The sequence below is a fragment of the Beta vulgaris genome, chromosome 4 (assembly GCF_026745355.1).
Source record: "Beta vulgaris subsp. vulgaris cultivar EL10 chromosome 4, EL10.2, whole genome shotgun sequence".
Classification (NCBI taxonomy): domain Eukaryota; kingdom Viridiplantae; phylum Streptophyta; class Magnoliopsida; order Caryophyllales; family Amaranthaceae; genus Beta; species Beta vulgaris.
Window position 1 is genome coordinate 44,259,467 of NC_079205.1, and position 13,498 is coordinate 44,272,964.

Sequence of the window (13,498 nt, forward strand, 5' to 3'; positions counted from 1 at the left end):
AATGATCCGATATGATCTTGTCCGATTCGAAATCAATCCGATTCAAATGTAACTCGATCTCAAAGCAATAAGAAATTATTGGCTTCCATTAGGTTTTGATTCGAAGTACCCGAAATTGACCCGTTTTAAAAAAAAAACGATTATCACAAGTACTCTTTAGCACAAGTTCTGACTATGCAAATTAGTTATGTATACCTTTAGAAAGCACAAAGAGTGGCAGTTCCATATATACATAACAAAAGCTCATAGTCAAAGAAACCATGAGACCAGAGGAGTAACAACTCCATACATAATAAAGGTGAGCCAATCCACCATCCAATGCACAACTATCTGATCCGAAAAACATCTCAATCCGATGATGACCCGAAACATAATCCGAATTCTGGTCCGATCCGAAATGGTCTGGTCCGGTCCGAACTCCGTCCGAATATATATAACTTGATTTGAAAATGGTCCGATCTGAATTGATCTGGTCCGAATCCGATCCGATTGGTCCGATTGCCAGGTCTAAATATGGATCAAGATATGGAAAATAAAATGGAATATAGTAAACGAAATAAAACAAAAATATGGGACTTTGCGAGAAAAACCAACTTTATTAGGAGTTTTTTGGAGCGGAGCTTATATTAGAGGTTTCCGTTTTAATACATAATATAGATAATACTTCATCCTTTACAAAATAAATGAAACACTTTTCTTTTTTATGTAATAGCTTTTTGAAAGAAGTGTTTTATTTATTTTGAAACGGGAAAAATATGTAATTTCTTTAAGAGAAACAAAAAAGGAACATTGACAACATGAAAATAAGCTTGTGAACATTTGATGGACATGAACTTTATATTCCTAATGTTCTATTAGTATTGTTTTTGCAAAATTTTTAAGACTATTGTTCCTCCAAACATACTTCTTTCATTCTAAAATTATTGCAATACTTGCTTTTGGCACAGAGATAGAGGAGATTTGGAAGTCGAATATTGTGTTTATATTTACATTTGAATAGGAGAGAAAAGTTGTTCAGTGTTGATGCTTCCATGTATAGGTATATCTTATTTTCATATATAGAAGTGTTGCATTGATTAAAGAACTACTAACAAAGACAAATGTTACAATATTTTTGAAGTGGAGAAAGTATTATTTTATACATCATTAATAGTTTGTATTTCTCCTATTACTTTATGTTAAGAATGTGACTATGACAAGCTTCAAGCTCGAGCCAAACTTTACCACAAAGTAAAGTAATTGAGTCGAGGCAAATATGTGCATAATCAAGCTCGTTTCGACTTGCAATCACTTATCATTAGGTTCCTGAAATTTTTCAAAATTTTCAAAATGACTTCCACTTAAACGGACCCAAATGAAAGTCAACTATGAAGTGATTTTACTCGATTGTCACAAGGCTCTAGTGCACAACTATCATTTAAAGATGAAATAAATATACTTCTTCCCTTTCATATTCCTCGCTACACTTCTCAATTAACAGATTCCTAGGCAATTTTTGGAGAAGAAAGAGATAAAAAGTAAAAAGAAAAAGGACCCATGTGAGAGGAGAGAGATAGAGAGAGTTTATTGCCTAAAAAGAAAGTGTATCAAGTAATGTGAAACTTCCCACAATGAAAAGTGTAGCGAGTATTATGAAAAGGAGGAAGTAGAATCGATGGTAACGGACTAACAGTGATCATCTGTCCTTATATGACAGGTTGATCATCATACTCATATGGATATATAGTAGTTTTACAGCTCATACGGATGGGGATGAGCTAATGTAACAATCTGATAGTTCATGATCTGCTCTCTGATATTGTTGATTTTACTCGGGGAAATTATCTACACCAGAAACTAGAAGACAGGTGCTGCAATAAGATTCAGAACCTTTGCACACAACTAATGCAAGGTAAAAGCATGAAATCAAAGGCTCAAACATTCAAGCAAGAGGCTAATTAATACACGACAGCAACAGATTTGAAATGTCACGCGCCACTAGGATTGATTAGGGGGTAAGCACTTCTCGAGGAACGCATTGTACCACTACAACATTTGTCATTTCAGAACCATATTACATCATTCATATTCATAGCAGTAGATACAACCATTAGCCCATTACCTTCTGCTTAAATGGACAACCCAGAGAAAAGCAACTCCAACTCCTCGTCTTCTGATATAGATCTCTGAAAGAAAAACCAATTAGCAACTATGTTAGGTATCATAATCTTTAAAGTTTCTCACAAGCCTGAGGGAATATAAGCATAGGATGTAACATGATGTATAAAGAAAAAGAGAATCACAGCATGTTATTGCTATTGTATAATACCGAAGAAGTTGGGAAAAATGTCATGGAGCCATTTTCAACATCATTCTCATGCCTCGAGTAGAAATGAATGTTTTTATCAGTCATAGACCAAGCAACAAAAGCTAAGCATTACAACAAACGTAAAATACAACTGCTATTGACTCAGCCTACCAACCTAGCTCCTCTAGCTCCCTCTCTTTTCACAATTTACAGTAAAAAAATCTCTAGATCTCCATGATTTCACCATCCATCAAGGCCATCTGGAAATTTTGCACCAGTAGCTTTCCTCTAAAAAGACCATTTTGCTCAAGATCACCAATCTTTACTATAAAGGACACTGAAGAACTACCATCCTTGTATATTGGTACAGCTAATGCCACGAGCACATCTATTTCTAAGCAAAATAGTGGTAGGTTTCCAAACACCTTTAGACAATTAAACTATGAAGCATACATTACCAAAGCCAAAATGAACCTCCTCTATAGCTTAAGAAGTATGATATAAGTATCCAATCATCAAATCTAGAGGAGTTCTCGTACTGTCGTACAGACCTCTAGAAATCCTTCAGATTATCAGAGTATGTTTCACTAATAATAATCATGAAAGGTAGACAGAAGCCATACTAAGGCCTTGTTTGGTTGACAAAACAAATCATGAAAAGTGCAAATTCCTAGGAAGTAGAAGTATATGAAGTTGTTTGGTTAGCAAAACCATGGGAATTTGCACTTCCTAGGAAGTTCTACTTCCTCCAAAATGGAGGAAGTTACTTACCTAGGTCCCCTAGGTAAGTAGAGCTTCCCATAGGAAGTTCTACTTCCCATTATCAACCAAACACAATTTTACACTTCCTAGGAAATTTCAAATACATGGAAAAAATAACTTCCTAGGAAGTATGACTTCCTATATACAACCAAACAAGGCCTAAGAGGAAAGATGATCATATTAGTTTCAATCTAATTAGGTAGGCCCCTGCCAACTAGCAATTACCTATACTATAGGCTTGTTGCAACATAAAATAAATCCTCTCCTCTTTTTCTCTCTTTTCTCTCTATAAAGAAGATGTACAAGCCATTCTCATACTAATGAAAAACATCAATGACTAATGTCAAAGAAGACGTTTATACACCTACACATACCTGGATAGACATGAGCTGCAAAATTTTATTAAGAACACGGAGACGATGAGTGACATAAGTACTATTGGCAGGCAATTGATGCATCCTCTTCATCTCTTCCTGAACTGCCATTTTTTTCTCGTCTTGCCCCATATGCTTCCATTGATTTTTGGAGTCGGCACTCGCTCCTCCGCAATTGAGCATAGCAGGAGATGTTTAATCTGTGAATTGAATTGAAATTTGATGATAGACGTCTTTCAGTTCATGATGACAAATGAGTTGAGTAGAGAAAGGGAATAGCAAATATATGGATGAAAATGCAGCATAATCAGACAGCATAAGATGTCATAACCAGAATCTTACACGTCCGATTACATAACATAGAGCCGATACTACTACAACAAGTATCTTCGAAGTGATAAGAACAAACACCCTAGCAAGTTCATACTTCTACTGTTCAAAGTCACACTCACACCAAAATCACCAAAAACATAATCTATCACCCAAACACAGAATTATCCAACAATATCACCCAATAACCACAAAAAGATAAGAAATTCAACATTATAAACAATCAAGCAGTGACACATAAATTTATACTCAGAAAACCCCTTCGATATGAAGAGTAAAAACGACGGTACAATCAGGAGTCCACCCAATTGCTCTATTTATGATAAAAGAAAGTTACACAAACAGAATTTCAAGTCTCAAATGGGTTACCCAAATTACCCAACAAAAGACGCCATAATAACAACTTACGGAAGCGAAAGATTGAGAAATATCACCAGAAAACAGAGATCAATACAGCAGCGATGTCTCACAATTCACAAACCAGAGCACTAGATGAAAATCGCACTGTCTAGAATATGGCCCAAGATGTCTCGGATAAACTGACAAAATTTCAGCTAAATCCGACCACAAACGACCTTCGATCGGCGGTGTTTTGTGAAGTTGTGCCCAGAAAAAACGTGAACGGGCTGCTCACCTTTTTCTTTATGTTTTTTTTTTTTTGAGATACGGTTGTTTTGTGAAGTTGGCTGGTTTGACTGGTTGGAAATATTGACGGCATATATTGACTTTTTAAGTTGGTTATTCAAGCCAGCGGTTTGCAAAAGTGTGGTAAATTTAGTTGTGGATGTTGCCCGTTTATTGGAGAGTTTGTGAGCCAACAAGCCAAAAGTCTATCCAAAAAGCTATTCCCGATAGGTTCATTTTGGCTTAAAAGTCAGCTTTGCAGTCAACCAAAAAGCCAATTATCAAACATTTCTTTTTGGTTGTTTGACCAGATTGAAGGGTCTGTTCTCCCCAACTTATTTTCAATTCAGTTCAGCTCCAATCAGTTCATTTCAGTTCAGTTCAGCTCCATTCTTTTATAACCATTTTGTTAAATATTATTATTATGTTGGTATAATTTATTTTACTAATTACTCTTATTATTATTATTATTATTATTATTATTATTTAAATATATATTATTACTATTAAGTATTATTATTATTATTATTGTTGTTTCTATATATTTTTTTGTTTATTATAGCTTTACTCATTATTATTACTATTATTATTAGGAGGAACATGGTTTAGGTCAAAGCACAAATAAACCAACTTTTTTAGCCCAAAAACCAATAAATCGCGTCAAGACGGTTTATGATGTAATTTTCGCGGTCCAACCCAATCATTATTTTTATTACTAAATATTTTTATATTATTAAATCTAATTATTAAAATAGTAATATTAATTTACTTCTTAGATATTATATTATTATTATATATCATCATCAAGTATTAATATATTAATACAAATAATATAAAATAATAATTATTAATTATCATTATTATCATTAATTATTATTATTATTAATAATTTATGATTATTAATATTATTTATTTATAACTATCATTTAAAAATATCCAAAATACGATTATTATAATTCATTATTATTACTTATCATTATAATATTATTTAATATTCATATTATTATTGTTTAAAATATTATTTATATATTTATTACATTCAATTTAATTCAATTTAATTCAATTCAATTCAGTTCAGCTCCAATAAGTTCAGTTCAGCTCCAATAAGTTCAGTTCAGTTCAGTTGTTTTATGCCGAAGAGAACAAACCCGAACAGCCAAAAGCCAAAAACTAATGAAAAAGCCATTTACCAAACATAGCCATAGAAAAAATACATCTATTTCCCGACTTCTTTGAGCCAAGCTTAATAGAACTACTAAAAACAGAGCATTTCTCCACATAGAAATGGACCGTCGTCAAGCAAATATAAAAACTTGCAGATGTTTATGCATTATGTATTTATTAAGGTAAAACTTTCAATTTTACCCTCATCTCCTACTATCACTAGGGGATGTGTACAAATTGGTCCAAACCGGAATTTGGATCAGGCCGAAATTTAGGTCGGACCAGAGAGATTCCTGCATGGCTTCTGGTCCGTTAAATATCAGGATTTCGATCCGGTCCAGACCGAGTTGAACCGGAATTTCTATTATTTTAGTAAAAAAAAATTCATATGTTAAAAGAAAAATTAAAAGGTAGAAAGTTATGAACTTAAAACCTACTATTTATTCTTTTAGGGTTATTTTTATTAAAATTATTAATTTTTAATGTATATTTAAATAAAATAAAAAAGATGTCCAAGAGGTCCAGGATCGGACTGGGATAGAAAAATTTTGGTCCAGTCCGGTCCCAGTCCAAGAAAATCACGGATTTCGATCCATCGGTCCAGCCGGTTCAGATTTCAGTCCGGTCCTGGACCGGTGCACACCCCTAACTATCACCACAGGCATGTTAATCAAGCGAGTCGATCACGAGCAACGACCTGCTCTGCTCGACTCCAAAAAAAAATTCAATCCTGCTCGACTCGTGTTTGTTGCACGTTAAAGTCGCCAAACCTGCTGAAATTGTGCAATTTAAGATTTGTTATAGCTTGACTCGAGCTCGATTTGCTCGAAAAACTCGAGCTCAGTGCAAATAATGCTCATTAAGACATTAATAGTAAGTTATTTTGACAAAGCTCGACTCAACCTCGAAATCTTTAAGCTCGGCTCAACCCCAAATCTTTAAGCTCCTCTCGAGCTCGTGAGGCTCAAGTATTCAAACCCAAGCGAGCTAATGACGAATTCAGTTCAAAGATTAAAACCAATGTCATCATTTAAGTTCATACCTTAGTAAGGTCCATATACAATAGTAGTATATCCGACTTAAGAGGAGACTTGAATAAATTGCTTGCGTAAGAGTAATAATGTAATATAGACCTTGATAGCTCCCATCGCATGATAATCAATCGATGTGGGAAGATGCTTCCCTACTTGTCACCTTTCCCACGATTTTATTGCTTCTTTCATCTCTCCTTTTTTTTTTCTTTTATTTTTCCAATTCGCTGCTTCATAATTAATGAGTCACCTAATTTTATTTTAATTGGATTGAAAAAAAGACTTATTTGTTTCATATGTTCGACATTAAAGGTATGGAAGGACTTTATATTTCTACTTGTAATATTTAGCTAATATGGATATTTTAACTATATTAAATTAAATAAATTTCTAGCAAAAATATATATGAAATTATCGAACTGCTCGTGAGCTTATCGAGTCGAGCAAGGTTATGTTCAACTTGTGCTCATTGAGGATTCAAGTCGAGTTGACATCGAGTTGGGCCAGCTCGAGCCGAGTTTTGACTGAGTCGAGTTCGAGTTACTCATAAAGCTGTTTCAAATTAATTAGCACTGCTAATCACTACACAGTATAATGTTAAAAACGATTCACTCTCGATCGACCTTCTTTTTCTCTACGTTTTAGTGCTTGTTAAGTTGAACACTATATATTATGAAACAAAGACAATATAACCAAAGAATTTTGCCTCAACAACCCATATTTAAATGCGAATGTAAAAATTAATAAATTATGCAACCATATATTACACCCTTATTTATTCAGCAATTTATTGGCCTAAAGCGATCAATGTGTGATGTGCTACAACACTAGAGCAGATAATTTTTGAATCGTCGTGTTTATAATTTATTTATTTATTATAGTAAATATATTTTGGGTATTTTTTAGGGGAAATGTATTTTGGGTTCAAGGATCCAAAATTCATTGAGTGGTATTTGCCGAAATAGGAAACCCGAATCTCAATCCGTCTTGTGTGGACCCAGTTTACATCAAAAATAGTGTGGACCAGGCCTAGACACGTGCCCCACTACAAACTAGTCACTCCCACTTTCAAAAATCCGCGCGATTTTCTCTCTCTTCAATAAGATTCTCTCGCCCTAAAATTTTAACAAAAACAGTTGTTCAGAACAAACATACACTATATCATTTTAAAATATATTATATCATGTCAAAATACACTATCATCTCAAACACTATAATGATCGATTATGATAATTTTGTGTAATATACAAATAAACTACACTATAACATTTCAAAATACACTATATTACGTCAAAACACACTATATCATGCAACACTATCATGTCAAAAAACACAACAAAACACCATCATGTCAAAATACACTATATCATTTGAAAATACACTATATCATGTCAATATACACTACAACATGCAACATTATCATGTCAAAAAACTCAGCAAAACATTATGATTTTAAAATACACTATATATCATTTTAAAATACACTATATCATTTTAAAATACACTATAACATGCAACACCGAACACGACAAAAATGGAAAGTTGTAATCATTAAAACTCACGTGAGATCGATATGGTGTACACTAAGTTAGTGTGCACCAAGTGTCCGGGTTCATATTAGTTTTTTAACAAACCTTTTCCCTTTGTGGGTTATTTTGGAAACTATTCTCAGGAGCTTGGCTAGGCGTCCAACCGTTTGAGTCTCTTAGGGAACTCAAACGGGGGCAATTTGGTCATTTTATGTGTTGGAAATTTCACGGCGTGTGGCAAGGGTTTGCTTGGTACCAATGCTAGGTTATAATGGTACCATTGTCCGAAAATATTAATACCAAAGTAAGATTTGCTTGGTACCAGTCCTGATAACAATTTGATACTAATGCCAGGTTATAATGGTACCATTGTATTTTTTTTGGGTGTTTGAGTCTCTTTTAGACTCAAACAGTTGGTTACCAAGGCTTTCTCCTATTCTCAGACCCACCTAAACCCTCGTTCTCTCTCTCGAGTCTTCCCATCTCAAAAACCATTCTCTCTGTCCCTGAAAGGCTGAAATCCCCTTTCACTCTCAGACCTCTTCCCTCTTCCCTCTCTCTCTACACATCTTGGTGCGGTGTTGCTGTTGTTCGTGTTGTGTTTCTGCTTGCCGGAGATGCGTTGTCGCTCTATACTCTTGCCTTGAAGCTGCTGCGTGGCTGTGGTGGTGCTGCCACCGTCTCGCCTCCAGGCCGACGTTTTGTTCCCGTCTCTCCTCACCTTGCTTCCGCCACTTGTGGTGGTTGTTCAAGGTACTAAACTCAGGCTTGCCTTCATCCTTCCTTTACTAATCAATTTGAGTTAATTATAAACTGGAAGTTCTGTTGTAAATTTTATGCTATTGATTGAATTCATTCTGCATTATTTTGCAAAGAATGAGTTTACAATCTGGATTCTAATTGGTATTGTGGCTGTTGTTGTGATGATATTTTGGATGTCAATTGTTGAATAAGGATGATGATGGCAAAGGAATTAAGTTAATAATGAAGTTAGTTTAACATGTTTCGATTACAGTAGTTGGGTTGGTCTGCTTGGTCGTATAAAAGTGTTGTTCTATTGTTGGTGTCGCCTGGAGTAGCCTTTGAGTTAAAGATAATGTTAATTTCTTGGTTTCTTGATTTTGGAAAAGAGTTAATTATAACTTTTCAACATAGTTTAGTACAACTTGTTAGTATAGTGTGAATTATGGTTGCTCCACTAACATGAATCATTAGGGGATAAGTAATAGTTAATTGCTATATGGTTAGCAAGATTGTTTTATTGTGTTAACTTAGGGAACGTTAGCATTTGCTAAGTATATGTTTGCTCGACCATTAATTATAACACTCGGAGCAAATGACACAGCAACAAAAGATGTCTCATTAGTGACAAGTAGTTGAACTACCAGAACCTCCTTTCTTCTTAGAGCAATCATGCCCTATGGATTGGCATTTCTGACGATAAGGAGGAGACAGGAGTCCACTCAAACTGAACCTTTTGACCAATGATCCTTCCCGATGAATCCTCAATGGACACCGCTTATGGGAGATTTTTAGTTACATCCACCTCAATAACCATTTTGGCAAATGAAACTCTCATTGGTGAGTTGTACACTCATCTGCATATAAAGGCACACCTAATATACTCCCAATTCTACTCAGAAAATCTGCCCCCAGCAGTTAAGAGGCAAATTAGGTAATCTAACCCATAGTGGAATTATTCTCAGAATCTCCTGAAATTTAATATCAGGTGACCAGGCCAATGTAACATAATTTCCTATTTTTCCTGCAAATTACGATCCGAAAAAAGCGAATTATGATTGGTTTTTGCCTACTTTTGCTCCATTTTGGGTGAACCGCGTACTGAAAAAGCTAATTATATTACACTGGTCCAAACTTTAAGCACCACAAGTCTACTATCAATATGAGGTCTTGAAAATTATATTTTATTTCTACATTCTACATTAGCAAATTTAACAATGAAATATCCCTTTTTATGTAAAAAGACCCGAGGCTTAGAGACATTGTTCCAGTCTTTCTTGATGTATCTAATCAAAGCCCCAATTGAAGGAGTTTGACCCAGCACATACATTATAACAACTGAATATCATACCTTAGATAATTTTGAACTTCAGCTTTATCTAGTTGGGCAACAGGTTTGCCTTCTTTCATAGTACTATAGTATATATGAGCGAAGCTCCTTTGGCTGTCATTGGTTCATCAGCAGCACACAGGACCACTAAACTCTTGGTGTCATGTCCAGTCTCCTTGCTGCCCCTGCACCTTGTTGAGACACACCTGCATCAGGGAGTCCTCCTACTTTCTCAGTAATCAGAACTCCAACTTGGTCCGGAGTTTCCATAGACATAGAAGGTGTAACCCTCTTCTGCAGTCCTTGCAGTCCCATCCGGCATTTCTTCGTGAAGCTTGATTTTTAGCTCTGAATGCTTCATTCCTCACTTGCACCAAGGGTTAAACATGGCCGACACTAGTTTGGGGGGTTCGAGCTACTGTTCATTGCTCGAGTCAATCCTTTGTTAGGTTATTATTACCACCTAGTTGTTCTTTAACTTTACTACTAATCAACAATTCAACTGGTTGAGGATATTGTTGTTTCTTACGGCGATGCATGGGAGCCGGCAAAGGTTACGTAACACCTAAGCAATCACCCTGCTACCCATGGAGAAGAAACTTGAATTAATGTTCTTTTTTTTTTGTCTTTTCTTTGTACTTTTCTTGAACTTACGTGAATAATGTTACACATATTCCAAAAGCTAAGTATAAATACTTTAATTTTTTCTTAATATAGTATTAATTTTAAGATTCATAACAAAAAATGGTTTAGTTTCCTCTTTTAACTTTAAAAAAAGAAACTAAAATTTAAAATAAAAAAATTATTTAGTGTGAGTGCACTCTCGAAGTCTCCCTCAAAGTGTTGATAAGGTTTAACAGTTGGTACCATTATAGCATTTTTTTTTTGTTAATTGACCTAGATGTTTGTTTCTCCGACAAAATTGTTCTACAAATATTAACAAGATTGTTCCATAGCAAACATTTAAGTTCCTTTCTATTCCTGTCCTTTTTGTCTCGTCTCTTTTCACAGCAAACCTTAAACCTTAAATGTAGCGTTTCAAAATTCAAATTACTCCATCCTGCCGACCGGTGACCACTAGTGTTGTGCCGACCGCTGCTTACGACACCGGCACCGACGCACCCGCACCCGGTAGCCTTCTCCCTCTTCTCTATTGTGAGATTGCAACTCTTGAAGAGTGTAGGTAATTTTTTTGTTTCTATTTTCCAATTTATCTCTTAATTTGGACTAATTGCAAATTGGATTATTGGAATTCTTAGATAAGTTGAAATTATTGAATTGCCATGAGATTAATCGGGTAATGATTATTGAAGTTTAATTTGTTTTATTTAATTATTAATCATTATGTTTTGTAATTCGTTATCGTTTGTAATTCCAAACTTGAATTGATGTATTTTATTGTTAAATTAATTTAATTTGGTTTCGTTGTTTAACTTTTCATCGATTCCAAACCCACACGGGTGAAATTCTAGATCGTGTCGGAGACAGAGGGGCAGTCTTTACACCATTCGTGCAGGTTGCTATGGTTGGGAGGTGATGGCAGAGCAGAGGAGCGTGCCACTGTTATTGATCCTTGCATATCATTGGACTATGTCATTTAGCTGTGCCACATTGCGCATCTAGGTTAAAGTTGCTCTAAAATATCGAACGAAGGTCTAGACAAGCATACACCGCGGTTCATGGGAAGTTGAGAAGGGTCTAGGATGTGTGTTTGTGTGTGTGTGTGTGGGGTTGAGAGAAGTAGAGTGTGACCCGAAGATAGTTGGGCTGGTGGGGGTTTAGGAAGTTAAAATTCAAGATTATTAAGGCATTAAGGATATGATATTTCATTAAAAAATTCTGATTTGAAATGAATACCTTCAAGATATGGTTTATATTGAATTCTGTGCGTAAAACAAGATCATCAATGCGTACCGTGGATAGCTTGGTGACTGTGGTGTTCTTTCATGATTTCTTGCATCTGGTTATTTGGAATCATGCATTTGGTTGAATCATTTGACATGTAAACTTTGTTGTCGTCAACATGATTTAAAGAAATTGGGTTCTGTTACAGCAGATGAGTACGAAGGAGGAGCCACCACCATCGCTGCCTAAACTGATGACACTTAATAAGGGTCTTAAGTTGGTAGGTTTTTGATGGTTTCTTCTAATCTTTTGTGTGAAATTAAATAAAGAGAAGCTTCATTTTGCTTAATATTGTCACTTTGTTGCTTATATGTAGGCTCAGCAGTGGGTTAAAAATATGCCTGGAGATCTGGAGGAGGTAGAGGACGTGGAAGTGGAAGGCAGGCCTTCTAGGTTAGTTTATCTTCCTCTGTATTAATTTGTCATTCCTTAGATTGTTGCCTATTGAAGAGAAAGTACAGGAGCATAGCTCTAGCGACAACTTGTCAGCAGTTTGGAAAATCTTATAAGAGGATTTTTATGTGTGTAGGCTTGGTCTTGGAGCAAAAGTTCCACGTAAATCTCATGTTGGACCTTTTAATGATCCTGTTGAAAGAAGATTGCATAAGAAGTTTGGTGCAGGGAGAAAGAAATCTGCTGCTGATGACGATTCCATTCTGTCTGCGAAGAATGAAATAGATATTGATGACGAGGATGACGATGAAAATTTAGACAGTAGAACTAATGCTTTTGCCAAAAAGAGAGCTGCTCCTCTCAACTTAACACCCCAAGCAAAAAAGAAATTTAAGTAACTTAAAATATATGTTCGCCCCATGTTCTATCGTTAATTTCTTTTTTTTTTTAAAAAATGTATTTCTCCGATGATAATTATTGATGCGAACTCTTTGGTCAACTTGCATGACCCTCCGGCCTCCGTTGGAGGTGAACCTAAGGAAAGTTACCTGATGGCCCATTTTTTATGTGATAATAAGTGGTGGTAAGAGTCATGAATTTATAGGTAGATTTATGAAGTAATTCTTTACTAATAGTTGTCCATTCTTATTAGCGGCCAATACCACTTCTTCAGAATTTATTATCCTCACCACCATCTGTTACAGGCTACGGAACAAGAACAAGCGGTGAGAGATCTTATACTCTTCGAGGTGCTTTCTTGCCCCCTCCTTAACTTGTGTCTCCATTTCGTGCACAAGAAGCATTGTCGATGGCTAAACTTCTTGTCTGAATTTGGATTGAAGTTCACATTCCTCTCAATATCTGTTATCGTACCTGAGTTAAGCTGTTTTTCTGATTCAATGGTAGAGAAGTGATTGATGGTTACAGATTTACAATGCTGGAAATGGCTGTGAAACACCAATATTTAAGAGTGATATCTTCTGATAATTGTCGAGTTAGTGACTCAAGTTAAATTTCTTTTCGCTGGT

At 35.3% G+C, this 13,498-nt stretch overlaps 2 protein-coding genes across 9 annotated transcripts; one reads left to right on the plus strand and one right to left on the minus strand.

Moving 5' to 3' along the window:
• Positions 1 to 1,956: 1,956 nt before the first annotated feature.
• LOC104907545 (hypothetical protein) lies at positions 1,957 to 4,418 on the minus strand. Of its 2 annotated transcripts, none has more exons than XM_010696485.4 (3): positions 4,188 to 4,418; positions 3,424 to 3,623; positions 1,957 to 2,165 (listed from the first exon to the last, which is right to left on the minus strand). In XM_010696485.4, the coding sequence occupies exons 2-3, from the start codon at positions 3,604 to 3,606 to the stop codon at positions 2,109 to 2,111; spliced, it is 240 nt and encodes a 79-aa protein (XP_010694787.1). In that variant the 5' UTR covers positions 3,607 to 3,623; positions 4,188 to 4,418; the 3' UTR covers positions 1,957 to 2,108. The 2 variants fall into 2 exon arrangements, with proteins under 2 accessions (XP_010694787.1, XP_010694786.1); XM_010696484.4 differs by having other exon boundaries at positions 4,162 to 4,418.
• A 4,118-nt stretch (positions 4,419 to 8,536) lies between these two features.
• On the plus strand, positions 8,537 to 13,077 carry LOC104907543 (hypothetical protein). Of its 7 annotated transcripts, none has more exons than XM_010696482.4 (5): positions 8,537 to 8,854; positions 11,207 to 11,355; positions 12,226 to 12,297; positions 12,394 to 12,470; positions 12,607 to 13,077. In XM_010696482.4, exons 3-5 carry the CDS (start codon positions 12,229 to 12,231, stop codon positions 12,866 to 12,868), a joined length of 408 nt encoding a protein of 135 aa, XP_010694784.2. In that variant the 5' UTR covers positions 8,537 to 8,854; positions 11,207 to 11,355; positions 12,226 to 12,228; the 3' UTR covers positions 12,869 to 13,077. The 7 variants fall into 7 exon arrangements, with proteins under 7 accessions (XP_010694784.2, XP_048499144.1, XP_048499145.1 ...); XM_048643187.2 differs by having other exon boundaries at positions 11,207 to 11,351; XM_048643188.2 differs by having other exon boundaries at positions 11,207 to 11,351; positions 12,229 to 12,297.
• Positions 13,078 to 13,498: the final 421 nt, after the last annotated feature.